Source organism: Phaenicophaeus curvirostris, chromosome 6 (genome assembly GCF_032191515.1).
Source record: "Phaenicophaeus curvirostris isolate KB17595 chromosome 6, BPBGC_Pcur_1.0, whole genome shotgun sequence".
Lineage (NCBI taxonomy): Eukaryota > Metazoa > Chordata > Aves > Cuculiformes > Cuculidae > Phaenicophaeus > Phaenicophaeus curvirostris.
The window spans coordinates 52,450,891-52,467,284 of NC_091397.1; the positions used below are offsets into that span (position 1 = coordinate 52,450,891).

General features: G+C 35.3%; 1 protein-coding gene across 3 annotated transcripts in view; it reads left to right on the forward strand.

Annotated features, from left to right (window-relative positions):
• Positions 1-16,394, forward strand: part of TBC1D5 (TBC1 domain family member 5) — a 314,809-nt gene that overhangs the window by 166,678 nt on the left and 131,737 nt on the right. For all 3 annotated transcript variants that reach the window (XM_069860194.1, XM_069860196.1, XM_069860195.1), the window contains 4 exons: positions 7,498-7,606; positions 9,455-9,544; positions 9,633-9,704; positions 12,432-12,499. In XM_069860194.1, the coding sequence (XP_069716295.1) occupies positions 7,498-7,606; positions 9,455-9,544; positions 9,633-9,704; positions 12,432-12,499 (339 nt within the window). The remainder of the gene's footprint in view (positions 1-7,497; positions 7,607-9,454; positions 9,545-9,632; positions 9,705-12,431; positions 12,500-16,394) is intronic.

Here is a 16,394-nt window from a genome sequence, read left to right on the forward strand (position 1 = left end):
TTTTTTAACTTTACCCATGAAAATTATGTTAGTTTCTAAAGAGGCAGAAGTGGTAGTATGGGCTTGCTCTCTGTATACAATGTGGTCCCTTAGAAAACAGAGGATAGCAAATTTTACAGATTTACTTAAAGCCTGAGATGCTTTAAACAGATAATCAGAAAGGAAGGATTGAGTACCAACATCTTTTATTGGCAGAATTCTTCTTGACAGGTTTGTAGCAAAAACAAAGGACTTGGTTCATGAAGAGAAGCCATGGGAGGGAGAATGGTAGCTTCTTTCAAACATCCATGGAAAGAAAGCAAGAATTTTTGTTGACTTTTAATTTATTCTGCTGTATGTGAAAATTAGTGAGTATACCACCATATTCAGCTGATGCCATAATTTCCATTACTAATACTTAAAGTGGTTTTCATTATGGATTTACTTTACTTTTCCACTCTCAGTAATCTTTGAAATATCATGTCAATTGGGAGAGGGGACTGAGGACTGGAGGGAAACAAATGTCACTCTTATGTTCAAGAAAGTTGAGAAGGAGGACCCAGGGAATGATGGCAGTCAGCTTCACTTGGATCCCTGGGTGGGAAATGAAGCAGCTAATCCTGGTAGGTGTTTCCAGGCATGTGAAAGTCAAGAAGGTTCGTCAGAAGTAGTCAGCATGGATGCACCAAGAGGAAGTCTCAGGCCCAGTGACAAGACCAGAGGCAGTGGGCACAAGCTGAAAGCCAGGAGCTTCCATCTGAACACCAGAAAGCACTTTTTTACTGTGAGGGTGACCAAACACTGGCATAGGTTGCTAAGGATGTTGTGGCGTTGCCCTCCTTGGAGGTATTCAAAAGCCATCTGGATGTGGTCCTGGGAAACTGTCAGTAGATAGCCCTGCCTGAGCAAGGGGATTGGGCTAGATGACCTTCAGAGGTCTCTTCCAAACTCAACCATTTTGTGATTTTTGTAAATCCAATTATTCAAGATCCTAAAAATCAAATCAGTTTGTTCTAAATTGGAAGGAGAAGACACTTGTGGGAGAGCAAAAGAAAGAAGGTCTATATAAGTGAAAAACATGAATTTCTAAGCAAAGAATCAGTGCTAGGATAAATAGCATGAGCAGCATTCCATATGAGGTCAGAAATTTCAGGCTGGAGAAAATTCAGAAATATTTTGTTCTTGTTTTTTTCTTTAAAAATGAAGATTTTCCTTTTTTAAAAACCCTGTTAGTCCCTTTATTTAACTTAATAGAAAAGAAAGGAACACAACAGAATTACTCTTGTGATTTTCACTTAGGCCCCGAAACTTTCACAATTCTTCCTTCTAACACAAAATCTGGCAATAATTAATTCAATATCTTGATTTTCCTACACTCTGCTCAAAATACCTCTGATGAGTGATTTCATTTTGGTTTAGAAAAAAAAAACCTCACAACCTAGAACTGTATGTAAAAATTGAATGCAAGACAGCAGGTTTGAGGAATTACAGTTTTTAATCCAAAGAAGCTTGAAGAGGAAAGCTTTCTCAAAATGATGTACAATTGAAATCAGTCTAAAAAGCAGGCTTACTTTTAGCAAGACTACATGGTTTTTAATGATGGTAATAAAGCCTAGCCAGTTCAAGAGATTAAAGGTATACCATGAAATCACAATCTCATTTTCTTATGTCATTGTATGCAAAATGGGCAAATTGACAAAGTTAAGATGGAATTAACAGTATTAACTAGAATTTTGCATTTATCACTCTGCACATCATAAAATAATCTGAGTTTTGAAATTGGGTGCATATTTTTAAATATTGTCAAGACCATGCCAGTTCTAGACCTGCTCTAGCTAGTCAAGTGTGAGTAAGCAGAAACATTTTGGCATTCTGGGGCATGTTCCTGCAAAAAGTGCTTCCCCTCTCCCTGTATCCGTTTTTGATTTTGATGATTTGGAGAGCTGTAGATTTTAACTTCTGTTACCCTCTACAGGAAGCTCTCAACTTTCCTCTTTGTTGCATGTCTGTTCTTATAACAAAGCTGCATGAATGTGAACACAAAATTCACAGAGTGCTGGTTAACTGTGGATATGAATTAGCAGAAGGGCAAAATAGCAGACAGGAACTCTAATGAGGACAATTAAGAAGTAAATATTCTACATCTACATGCAAAGGATTTCAGAAGTGTTAGGGAGGTTTAAACTAGAAAGGCTTGACTCTGCAACTGTCAAATCAGTTAGAATACAAAAAAATAAAAATAAAAATAGTTGAACATATCAACATTTTACTTTGCCATTCTGTAGGTGTGTGCAAAAAGTAATAAGTAGAGGCGAACGAGCTGGTGAAATTTAGGCTTTGAATTGGCTGTAACAAGAATTCTTCTACAAAAGCTGAACAATTGCAGGGTTAGAAATGACGTACTGTCCCAGGGCCAAGCCTGGCTCTTTGGCTGAGAACCACGAAAGCACAGTGGACAGTTTGGAATATGAAGAAAGGTATCTCAGGATTCTGCGTCAGATCCAGTGCTGTTAGGAGAGATGCTGGCAAAGTGTCCCACTGCAAGTGCAGCCTTATTTCAGTTCCCTGGACTGCACTACGTATACAATGGTAGCTTAAAGAGCATAGCCAGCTGATAGCTTGAAGTTTTTGCTGCAATAATTATATTAAGAAAGCGATTTTACCTTTCTTCACACATATATTTTCCAAGCAGGTTGATAAGCCTTCACATTAAGGCTGTCAAGTGGACTTTCAGGGTAGCAAATAAAAAATCTGTGTGTTTTGGAAATGGTTGTGGTTCAGAAACTTACTGCTTATTACTTCATACTACCTTTCAATTGTTTTTTCTCCCTGTTTTTGTAGCATTAAGTCTGGTTTCATTACATTCATGGTTGTTGCCTCGCTTTTTTCTCAAACGTTCATTTTATGGCATAATAAATAATACAAACTATGCATGTTTTTTGGATTTATGCAGTATGTTGGAAAAGAACTATTGCCTCTATTTAAATATAGATACTACATTCACTTATTGATGTTCCTATCAATAAAGACCTCATCTTGAAAAACATATGACACAAAGATTCTAGAAGTTGTTTTCTTTGTGATGGCCTATTCAGTAGCCTGTTGCTTCATTGGGTGCCTGTACAGAGCCGAGTTTGGGTCTCAACATTTTAAAAAGCGCATTTTGAAGATGAACAAAAACGAGTATAAAAAAGTGAAATTTACTTTTCTGGGAGCATGCACACCATTTTGTTTTGAGATGATTTTGCCAATACTAGTAGCACCACTTGAGTTCTTTGGATCTCTATGAGAATATGCATTTTATCCTTCAGAATTGGTCCAGGGGGTGAAATAATATTGAGATGTAGAATAAAATCTTAAATACGTATGCAAATGTTCACACCTTTTGATAGTGTTGTAGTATTCTTCCATGAGCAGAGAAATATTCTTAGTTATCTAAATGTTGTTGTAAATATTAATTTGGTCTTGTTTCATCATGGACACGTAAAAGGGGATTTCAAAATTTGGCATAAAATATTTTAAAAATCTATGAAACAAAATAGCAATATACACTGTCTAACGATCTGAGAGATACTAGTTCCTTTGTTACTGGCAGTTTCAACTGAAAGCAAAGTAATTATGGACAGTAATAATTATCTGCTAGGTCCTAGCCCCTGCCATCCCAGATCTTAATCTATGCTCTTTTTCAGTGATATAGATTCTTGTTTGATGTGGCTATTCACATTTTAACATTTCCATGGGTGATAGTGTCTTCCACGAAGCTTAGTGTAGTCTGAACATTGTAGTACAAAAATGCTTCTTGCAGTAGCTTTAAACTTGGGAAGGAACTGCATTTGTATACCAGTAGCTTTATCCTGTAAATCAGTAAATGCAGGAGTTAACTAGCAGTGACTGCTGTCTGTGCTATATCACACTTCCCAAATTGTATTTATTCCTCTTCTGAACAAAGTATTTATTTTTTAATGATCTTAAATCATTAATCTAAGATTTAAATATATTTTTAAAAATTATATTTAAGTGTGTGTAAAATTTTACTTAGACTTTCTGGTGTAAAGTCCTTGTTGTGCTTTCTATCTTACAGCCTATCATCAGAGATATTTCCCTTCAAAGTCTTTGTTAGGACTTTTATCTCTGAAAATCTAATGTTTGTTGTTATCTTGAAAAGCTTCAGATCCACAAAACATGTCCTGGTGGAAAGAAAGAGAAGAATAAATATGCTTATGTATGGATTGCTAGGAGATCAACCTCCTTTCTTATATGCAAGAAAGTGTGTGTGTTAGAGCAGACCCCAGTATAGGATTTTTTTTGCAGACATATTTAGACTCTTGCAGTTAAGACATAAATGCATGTTTGAAAAGATGGAAAGAAACAGATGAGAACTAAGAACAAACCTTGCAGAATGAATCTGCAACCTTTATCCCTTCCATTGATTTGTTTGCTTTTTCATTCATACATATGGAGTACTTTTCCCACGTCAGAGTAATGCAACTATCCCTAACACATGCCAATAAATAATTCTACATTGGACCATTACTTTGTAGATGGAGCACGAGAAATTAAGTTTCTTAAAAAATCATTAATCCAATTACTTTTTCCTCATGCAGGTTTTATATTACAAAAACTTTACAATAAATGCAATAGTATATTAGGCAGGATATTTAAATAAGAACATGAAATGAAAAATATGTACAGAATAATCAGAAAATGTTAACGTTTGTACCACCTCAAGGTGGTATTAACACATAATTATGCATTTAATTTTCTAGTTTGATTGAGAACAATTGCATGTGCTTATTCATAGTTTAAGTGGTTCCAATTGGCTCTTGAAGTCTTTCACTTCAGTGAAGCAAATGGGATGTGGTAGACTTGAGTTACAATCTTCACTGCTCATTTCACTTTGACCGATGAGTTTTCTGCAAGCCTGGGTTAACAAGGCTCGTAGATATTAGTTTACAGAGTAAGGCTATATAATTTCAAAAATTACCCTTGTAGAATTGATAGCTTGTTGATATTACACAGTGTTACCATTATTGAAACAGTCTCTAGAATTCTCAGGCTTATTTTATTAGCCCTTATTCAAAATATTTGAGAAATGAATTAGTGAATGATGTTCAGAAAGGATTCTAGATATCATTCAGCTCTACTTTTTTTTTCCAGTTGCTTGTAACTTTTCTTTTTAGCGATCTCAGCAGCCAAGGGGAGTTGCAGAGGAGATACGATCTTGCCAAATTTCTTTTGGCTGTTTAAAATGTAATTTTGTTCAAAACCTGTTTGGAACTGCATTACAAAAAAAAAAATCCAGTCATTCCCAGCAGCTGGTGAAAAAAAATAACCAGAAGAGTTTCTTTCCATTCTAGTCCTTCTGTTCATAGTAACGCTGGTTGAAACCTTTTGCTGACTCAGCGAGGTACTGGCATTCTCAAAGACCTTGTGGGAGCGTCATCCACTTGCAGAACAACGTGAATAGCTTCAGAGGCTGAGCTGTTGTGTGCACAGGGGAATGTGTCTCTCTCGAAGCCTCACTACCTTAGGGAGGCAGCTTGGCAGTAGTTATTATGGCCAATGATGCTACAAAATTTAGAATGGCAAACAAAGAATATTATACATGATAGAAACGGGGTTATTTAGATAGGCATAATATACTGTAGTTACTGAAGTATAAATGACTGTGAAGGAAAGGACCAGATTTTTCTCAAGCTGTGTCTGTTGCGTACCATACGTTGCATTTAAAGGAGGCAGAATCACAGTAAACAACCATAGGCAGCTCATTGCAGAAGGTGAGGATGTATGGGAGACAGGGAGACAGTGAAATGACCAGATAGTCTTTCTGACTTGGAGAATGGGGGATACAGCAGGAAGGAAGGAAGCTGCCCTACGCTATTGGAGTTACTGGCTGCTATTTTGGAATTTGGAAATATTGGCTGTTGGCAGAGGCTGAAAGAATTCCTAATCCCTGCAAGCTAACCCTACATTAGCCATCTTTGTCCTTATCCAGAGTACCTTTGCTTTTCAAAGTAGTTAATAATCAAGACCCAAAAGTAAACACCCAAGTTTTTTTAGAAAGCAATCCTAGCTGAAAAGCGATGCCTTCACAAACACAACGCTTCTGGTCTCAGCGTGGATTGTAAATTCACTCCTGACTCAGAGAACAGGATGATAATTTCCTGGCTTGCCAAGTCCATTCTCCAGCTATCCCAGCAGCTGTACCATATAGTTCTGTTCTGAAACTGAGCAAGTTTTATCTAAAACAAGGCTTAAAAAAGTCACCCTCACAACTCAGCCTAAAAGGCTGAAAACTATCTAGCTCTAGCTTGCATTTTTTTAGGGCAGTTTGCAAAACCAGAGTTTGTTGGTATTTAGTATAACCCAGTCTGTGACCCTCCTTAGCGAGCAAAATCTGGTGAGATCTTACCCTGGAGTCACAATAGTAGTTTCTCTCTCTCTGGTTTCATTCGGTCTCCCAGGGAGAATTAATAGTCTCCCATGTGACAGTGGGAGAAGGAGATGTTCACCTTAAGGACATGCATTGAAAATAAATCGGAAACACATTTCCTTGCACATAACTCGGCTCTTTACACCGAAATTACCCTTTGGATTTTAGAATCGGTGCAGAAAGGCTGTGAGCTAGTCTTGGGCTTGGACTATCAAATGGCTTACACTGTTTGTGAGATTTGTTTCAGTAGAAGGTGCAGGAAATATAGATTTAATTCTTTTATTCAAACTCAGTAGATGGTTTGGGACAATTAATTTCCAATTGTTTCCCAGTAGAGCAGATTTACTTGTATATTAATGAGGCGCAGGTGTTAGGCCCCTGGTGCCTGCGTGCCTGGGAGGCATATTTAGGTTGTTTATCTAGTCAGCCATAGGTACTGCAAGGTACTCAAGCTTGCCTTTAACAGTTTATACAGTGAGGCTTTTTAATTTTTTGATGTTTTTTTAAATTTGCTAGCACCTGTTAAAATTTTAAAACTGATCATGTAGAAAAAAAGTAGGAGTGATTTCAATAGTAAATAGCACTAAATGTTAAAGAAAGTCATCTTCTATTATGCTTAACTGCCCAGCTTGACATTAAGAAGAAAAGAAGGTTCATTTAAGCAAATATGTCATGTGAGGAGCTAATACAGTCAACAGTATACTTTTCTGTTGCATATTTTTGGAATAGGTACTCCTTTGTCTACAGCTGAAACATGAATGTGCTTATATTAATATTCATTTTTCTTGTTTATTCACTGAACTGCAGTACCAACATTTTAGAGGAAATGGAATAGCCTCCATAGACATTATGAATTTCAGTAGCTGGCATAATTATAGCGATCTACATATTCATTAAATCCAAAGAAGAAATGTGTCCAAAAAGACAGCCATGCGTTTAGAAATGGTACACAACTAAATATATACTTTAAAAAAAAGTTACTTTCCTCTGCTTATCCAAAATTGTGTGGTGTCATATAGCCCTTAAATCAGCTAAGGCTTTTTTGGTTTTGTTTAAATGTTCATTCCTTTTGCTTTTGCACACAGTAAAGAATGGGAAGAACTATTTGTAAACAACAATTACTTGGCAACTATACGGCTGAAGGGGATTAATGGGCAGCTGAGAAGCAGCAGGTTCCGTAGTGTTTGCTGGAAGGTAAGAAGAGAAAAATATTTATTTACAGTTTGTGGTTGCAATGTATCAACACATTACCTGATGCGCTGGAAGATTATTGATGCAAAGAATCATGAATTTTCCGAGAGACTTCATCCCAGTGTTTTCCTGCTCATTTTTGTAATTCATAGGACATTTGCTAATCATATTGAGTTGCCTTAAAGCTGAATTGCGGATGATAGCAAAAGATTCCTAGGAAAGAATATCTTTGTGTTGGGTGGTGTGTTTAGAATTGAGTGCCACGCAGCCATCTCTCCTCTCAGTCGCTGTGCGGTGAAGTCGTGGAACGGAAATCAGAAGGAAGTTTGTCTCTCAAAATTTATGTTTTGTGGAACTTGGGACTCCTTTAAAATCAGTCTGTTCCTTCTGCTAGCAGCTTTTCCCAGTGAAATAAGAAAATGGAGACCAGTCACTCTTGTAATGACTAGATAGAGCAGGAAGCCAGGTTTTCCATTTTCAAGACACAACAGGTCCTCAAAGATCTCTTACTATATTTTTTATGGTTGCAGGGGAAGGAAGAGATAAAGAAAGCACTATCATACTGAAATGCTATATGAAGTCCAAAATAATTTTGTTGCACTGGCATCAGGTCTTCTGTTCTGCACTAGCTATGATAGCAGAGAACATTTCCCCTAGTAGAGTTGCTGTGTCTTGCACTGATAATTTAAATTACCTCACCTGGAATTTCCCAAGGTTCACTTTGGCACAAAGACCTATAGGAAGAAAATGAAAATACTCTTTATATATGAATGAAAGAAATTTGAAAATTTAAATTTTAAATTTATATAGCCTTGAACAAATTTAAAGTTAATGAAAGTGCTTTCTTCAGGAGGACAGATGAATATATGCCACAAGCATTGTTTTACCAGTCTGCTTCTTCTTGAACCTCCAAATTAAGAGGCTGTAATTCAAAACTTTGAACTAACAAAAACATCAAGTCTCTAACTGTCCAGTAATTAAACCTATGAGTGGTTTTGTTTTAGAAACAGGCTGATTTTATTTGCATGTCCCAGTATGAGTTAGGGCTCTGTTTTAGGCTACCTGTTTTAAAAAAATATATAATCTGTGTTTTGTTAACTTCTGAAATATTTAAGTATTTTAGTAATCTGGGAATTTTTTTGTTTGCCAGTGTTTACTGTTTCTTAATACTTCATCATGTGTAAATAAAAACATTTTAAAAGCAAGGAAATACTCTGGTATTTTCCTTATTGTTATCTATTTAACTAAAAAGTATTTTCCAATAGTTGTTTCTTTCTAACCCTTTTCATACAGAAATGTGAAATTATTGATTCGTAGGCATTCTGAAGGACCTTTTGCAAAATCAGCTCTTTTAACTTTGTTGCAGAATTCTAGAACATGTTTCTTTTCTATAGATTAAGATTTTCCCTTTCCACATTTCTTAGATAGAGTATATCTCTGAGAGTTTGTTCTCTGTTCTACATTTGTGTTTGGTTTTAAGCATGTTCCATTAGCTCATCAGTGTTATGTAAATAGCTTCAAGTTTTGTATATTTATTTTCATCTCTTTGCACTTTGTTTCTGCCTTGAAAGTCTCAGTCAGCTTTGCTGAAATTCTGACAGTTTACAAAGCTTGAGTTTGTGTCTTCAGTTGTTTTTAATGCTTTATTTCACACCATAGAAGTTCTGTTTTCAAGCCTCTTATTTATTGACTGGAAAGTATGAAAACCAGTATTTTATAGATCTTTGCTTTCTTCTTTTTATGTGTAGAGTACCTGCTCCTCCTTTCTGAGGTGGTTTATGCTGTCTAGAAGGATTTATATGAAAAGCTATGTTTAATTGATTAAACCTAATGGTTTTGTTTTGTTGGTAGTTATTTCTGGAGGTTCTACCCCAGGACAGAAGTCAATGGATTAAAACCACTTCAGACTTAAGAACATCTTACAATAAGATCAAAGAAATTGTAAGTTGGTACAAACTAGATTCTCTACTCTCATGCATTGATGTAGGTGAAATAGAAGATGATTTGATTTTTTTCCGTTTTTACCCAGCACATTACAAACCCTCGGAAAGCAGGACAGCAAGATCTGATAATCAACAACCCACTCTCTCAGGATGAGGGGGTAAGTTGACCCTTGGTACTATCAGTATATGTGCTACTAATATTATCCTCATCATCATCATTCTGACACCAGTGAGTTATTGGTAAAGAAGGAAAAAAGGCAGGTGCTAAGATCTCCCTACTAAGTTTCCAAACTGATTTGTGGTTCACAGGCTCTTCTGAAAAACCTGAAGTGCTCATTTCCACGTTAATATTCTGATTTTACAGGGAAGGCTGTGACGAACAAAAAGTCAGTGCTGGACTGTAAGTCTGGTTTCACAGGATATCCTTTCTTTGATTTATACTCTTTTTTTTATTGCTGTATTTTCATTTCATACCTCTAATTGAAGAAGCATTTAGACGGTCAATATACAGGGAATGGTGTTAATGGCAGATACTGAAGGACCCTCTGGAAGACTCTTCAGCCTTGGAAGTTTTTCTCTAGCAAAAAATGAATTGTTGTATGTCTCAGTTGTAGATGTGCCAAATAAAATCTAAAGCACAAGGCTGCAAGGTAGGCATTTCTTCCAAGATTTTTAATTCTTTTTCTTTATCCAGTTAAAAGAAACAAAAGTTTCTTTTTTAAGAGAAAGCAGACAGCTGCAAAATGACAGAGCCAGATTTTAAAGAAATACTGAGAATGTGGTAAAAGTATTTGGCCTGGCTGTCATTAAGTGCAGAGCATCCAGCTCTCACTGAAATTAATGGAGCCTCCTAGTAACTTGGTGTTATCAATGTCATGGGATGAGGGTTTACATGTAGATTTAGGAGTGTAATTTTAGGCATTCTTTTTTTAACACTATTTATCTGCTGCATTTTATTATACCTGAAAAGCTTTTAGGTTTTTAAAGCACATATCTTTAAGTTTCTCTGTTAATTATATTACCATTTTTGAAAATCCCTATTCATCACATTTTCAAAATAACTTAATACCATGAAAGTAATTTGTTTGGCTGCTTTTAAGAGATTTACACCTGGAACGACTGTCACAGATATCTTTGATGGTACTGATTGTATTTCCATTTTGTTCTCAAATGGAAACCCATATTTTGTTTGTATTTACTGTGATACTCTGCTTCATAGTAGATGTAGGATAGAGATTTGCTTGTTGAAACATGTAAGTACTGATTATAGGCACATTGGTGGCTCTGCAGCCAGTATGACTGTGCATGCCATCAAACTATTCTTGCAACCAGCAGGAAAGAAAGCTATGAAAAATGTGAAAGGTTAAAAGTCCTTCTGCTTTAGTTTGGGATTGTATAGACTGGTACAACCTTCTTCCTTCCTATCATGTCTTTAGGAAATAAAAGGTAAAGGTTAACATGTCAGAGTATGTGGCAGGGGATTAATCTATAAAAAAAAGCCCCAAACCAAATCAGGCATAAGAATGGAGAGCGAAGTTCTTATGAGCCTCTATGGTGACTTCAAGTTTTGCCCTTTTCTTTCAGCCATGCAGATCCCGTTTCCCCCATCATTTGCTCTGATGGACTTGGGTGGGAGCTGGGGCAGATGAATTTCAAAATGTGATGTAGCTGCATGAAAAGAGCTGCAAGTTAAAAGGATTCTAGTTTTACGTATGATATTGTCAAGCATATAAATACCTTTAAAGTTTAGGGATTTTTTTCATAGCTTGTAAGACAAACATAGAAGCTCATTAACGTTTTCTTTTTTGTTATTTTATCTTCCTTCTGCTAGATTACATTAATTTACTTTCTCTTTTCTTTCTGTGGAGCATAACCCACCATGACAATGAATTGTTTGCAGGGGAGCAAGATATTCTGAAACTATTATAGCCACTGTTTTTGTACAGTATTTCATTCACTAGTGCTTCTGCTTCTATCTGAAAACTAACTGGCATGAAAAGACTACTGTAGATTTTGTTCCTCCTGTATTGTGATCAGTATGGCCAAGCTACCATCCCTTTGCAATAAAGAAGACACTTGACAGTACTTTTTCTGCAGCGTACAAACAACATTTGTTGACTTCTTTCAGGTTAGCTTTTGCAAAATATCAGTAAACAAGGCGTGGAAACCAAAGAAGGAGAATGGAAAAGAGCATAAGCACAGATACAGAAGAACCTAAACCTACTTGAAATTCTTTTAATTTTTTTGTGTGTATTGATGGGCTGCTTTAAATACTCTGGTTCTCCCTATCAGAACTTTTTCAGAATGGCCAGTCTTGTTCTGCACTGTGTATTTGCACAAGTAGAATTAAGTCATTTTCGTAACAGGCATTTGACCATCATACATTCCTTATGCAATTTTTCCGCCACTAAGACAAACTGTCTTGCATCTAAACAATTTCTTAATGTGGAAATTATGACAGCTTCCAATTAGAGCCCATACATTCTTAGGTGAAATGTAGTACAGTACAGTGACATAGACCTTTTTACATAAGTGAACTACTAAATTTTTTTCAGTTGGGCTGATGGTTCCAGTTTCAATTTATTCTCTCTTCTGAAATATTTTTCATAGACCCTTTACAAGTAACTCACAGGCCTGCAGCCATCCAGTGAACCTAGAACAAGGATCCAGGGACTGGAATATTTTCAGCTCTCTTTGAAACTGACTTTCTAAGATACGTTAGGCTAGTCACCAACATTCTTTTTAGCCCATAATATATAGATACACCTATCTACCAGGATTCGTGAGGATTAATTAGTTAATATCTGTACAACAGTACTTTGCTAATGTAATATATAAGCCTTAAGTAGAGGTGTATGTTTCAAAATTATTTTTCCTTATTTCAGAGTCTTTGGAATAAATTTTTCCAGGATAAAGAGCTTCGAGCAATGATTGAACAAGATGTGACAAGAACGTATGTAGATCCTTAAAGAAATTTCTATATATAAATTTAGATTCTGCTTTTTTGTATGGTATACATTATATTGTGTTTTCTTAACTTTGGCTAGTGTAAATGTCAGGATTGTTGAACATGAATGTGAAGAAACATACATTAAATGTATAAAAATACAGATTTCTTGGAGTGAAAAACGAGAAAATCGATTTAAGCATAAAACCCTGGAGATTTGTCAGTATCATCGAGGAAAAGCTCTTCTAAATTAAGATATTAGGAAATGTATTACTACCTGAAATTTAAAGTAGGGTTTTCCATATGAAGCAAAGAGAAGGTAAGAGAAACTGAAAGGTCTTTTAATTAAAATATGATCATGATAAAGGATTGAACAGTTGACATTCTTTAATTATTCAATCAATAATAAATTAAGTAGTTTGTAATTAGTAAGGGAAATGTTGCTCATCTAGAGAAATTTAGCATTTCTATTTCTATTTATCACTTTTCTGGTGTTATATGTCACCATATGTGACATATGAAAAATAAAATTTGTCCTAATATTACTGTGATTAAGCTTTCATCCTCTGGGTCCTTAGGTCATTCCTGTTCAGGAACTTATTTGAGTTAGAACACTCAATATCAAAAAACATCTCTTTTCAGAGTGGAAGCATTGAGTGATGTGTAAATCTAATTAAATTCAATTACTGGTTTGGTACCATGTGAAATTTTACTGTATTGCAAATATTTTTCCTTATAACTTGAAAAAAAAGTGGTGATAGTCATAGATTTTACAAGTCCCAAGCTCACACATTTTCATTTACAGAAGCAAAGTCATGCAGAAGAAATTGCTCTCTGGTTTTGGAATATCTTATACGTCTGTCCCTAGACCCATTCTTGAATGCATTTTGTCATGAGATATATAATTAAAATCTGAGTATGCTTTCATGTGCATTCTCACAGATGGTATTTTTTGTTTGTTAAAGGAAATGGTTCAGGATGTTCTAAGATTAAAATATATACGTATCTAAACTACACTTGGAGAACGGAAAGTTGCATGGAGGTTATGTTAGATATAAGACTTTTATTTAAATATATATATATTTATATTTACACACACATACACACACACAGAGTCCAGGCTCTCACTCTGGCAAATGGCAGAGTGAGTAATATTCACTAATATTAGTAATAGTGTCTAAAGAAATTTCCATTTATGTATTTATACTTGAAACAATGCCAGCATACATTATATGTCATCAATATCAAAGTAAGTCAAGCAATGAAGAAGCAAAATTTATCAAAGTAACATGAATTAATTTGATAAGCTACATACATTTATAGATACACTTGTTGTTTGCCTAATCATAAAATACAGTGTGCACTTTATATATACATATGTATCTGTTTGTAAACTGTCATTACAGTAAGAAACAATAAGTTCTATTTTCCTTGGCTTTGGAATATAAATACCCTCTATTTAATGTTGTCCTTTTCATTTCCATTCTTTAATAAATTCCTGGAGTTGCAATTGAAAGATTTGTCATAAACTTACAATGCTTTTTATTAAAGGTTAAAATTACTTGGTATTCTGTTCAGTCAACATAATCATTACCTTCTACCTTCTGCTTCTTATTTAACAAATATTTTTGTACTCTTTGTCATTGATTTCAGTACTCTATCATCCAACAGCTTCAAGTAAATAATGCTATAGAGAGTGATGCTAGCTGCACACAGAGTATCGAACTACATAGTCCCATCTATCGAAGCAATAAAAATTTTACTCTGCAATGTTTTTATTAGAATTCTCTGAAGTGTAGTAATAATAGATGCAGAAAGTGGGTGGAAATATGCTTTTTAAATTGCTTTTGGTTTCAATTATTTCAAATTTCAGAATTCTGTTACCTAAAGGGAACAGTGATATTTCTCTGTGCGTTCATATGCATTTGTGAATCTTATCACACCCAGTAATTGGATTTGTAAAACATAGATACACATAAGTGCACTAATCATCTTTTAGAGTCTGTGTACCTGCAGAATTCCAGGACGTAGACCATATCTTCCCAAAGTAAAACTCTAGTATAGATCTGGTGAATCACAGTGTAGAGAAGTGTGTTTTTCTTCAGTAATTATAAAAGGTACCTAACAAAACTGTAGTCACTTGAAGTCAGGTCAGAGAAATCCAAGCTATAATGTCTAAATGTAATATTTTGCCTGTGTTAAAGTTTGGGTGCCACATGTTTAGGGGCCCCTAAATGAGCTAAAAGTATGTTTAAAAAAATGGTAGGTAATTCTCACTGATCTTCACTTCCAGAAAGCAGGGACTTGAATGCACAGTTGCTTAATTATAGGAGTTGTGGTAAAACATTCTAGCAGAATTCCCATGTCCTTATTCAGTCTTTCTCAGAAATGTGATTAAATATAATATTCTAGTGTTCATGAAAAGTATTCTTACCTTGCCTGATTTGAGGATACTGTATTTCTAAAACAGTGCTTTAATCATAAAATTACATTCTCCATAAAAATCCAGCCTGAACTGATAGTTCCCTCGTGATCTCTTGTATTTACATTAACTATAATTAATACTTCAGCCAGCTTATTTCTGAGTTCATTATTATCCTTTCTGTCACAATCTCTGGTATAACTAGATCCTCACAGATATCTCTGTGTATTTTTGAGTTTTCTTTGTTAGTCTTCTCTTCCTAAACTTCATAGGGCAGGCCTGAATAACAGTCCTTCAGAAATAATCTCTTCAAACCCCTAAATTACATCGATTGCCATCTGCTGTAATGCCCTTTTGGTCTCAGCTGTGTCCTTCCTTTACAGTAATATGATTACTACAAGAGCATACAAGTTTCCAAATGTTGGTCTACCATTACCCCCACCAGGTGTCAGGAAAACATTACAGCCCTCATCCCAGTGGCTTCCTCAGGACTTCAGCTTTGCTTTGTTTAAGCCACGGTGTCTTCTCTGCCTTGGCTTTTGATTCAGGTCCTTCAATCCAAGGATTTCAAAGCAGCTTTAAAGCCTTAATTAGTTATGTTTCTGTGCTTACCTGTCGTCGCCTTTGTGAGATGGACACTATAATTCTTAACATGAATAGTTTTATCGGAAGTAATTCAATAAAATTCTCTATATTGTTTTGCCATGACAGGGTTTACAGCAGCCTTAAGAGAACTAGCCTAAAGTTTAACATTGCAGCTAAGACTTGGGAAGAAGGAAAAACAAAATTTACTTGAAAAACAGTTACCTACAATCCACATGATTTCATTTTAAAAGTGACAATACTATAGCCTTCAACAATCTGTTGTGAGGCCTACTGTTGTTGTCTTTTTAAGTACTCTGTTTTTCTTTGTCTAACCTTACCTTTTCTTTTCTTTTGGATATTTTTTTATTTATTTGTTATTGCTCCATATAGCTCGATGTGGATTGGAGTGATTGTTTTTTGAAATATTTTTTGCCACCTAATTACTTCTTTAGCAAGCATGAAAACTCTTTTATTTGTGCACTTATTCATTAAGATGCATCCTGCATCCTGCAGGATTATGCAGGTTATGCATCCTGCATAACCACTTTATTTCCTGCTTCCAGTTGTCAAGGAGCAGGATGCACAGGTGAGAGTTGCTTCAGAATTGTAGCAGATTGTAAATATTTACAATTTCGTGGGTTATATGAAAATAATAGTATTTTCCCAGAAGCTTTTTCCCCTTATTCTCACACTAGTTCCATTGCATTCTATTTCACTTAGAGGATATTTGCCCTGCCAGAGTATCACATGATTTCATAATTTTAAAATGTATTTGCAACAGCTACTAAACACAGTGAAATACCTAATTGTGTTGCATCACAAAAGATGCCAGTAAGATATATTGGAGCTTAGGATACTGGTTTTCCTGACAGTTAATGTGTTATTTTAATAAAC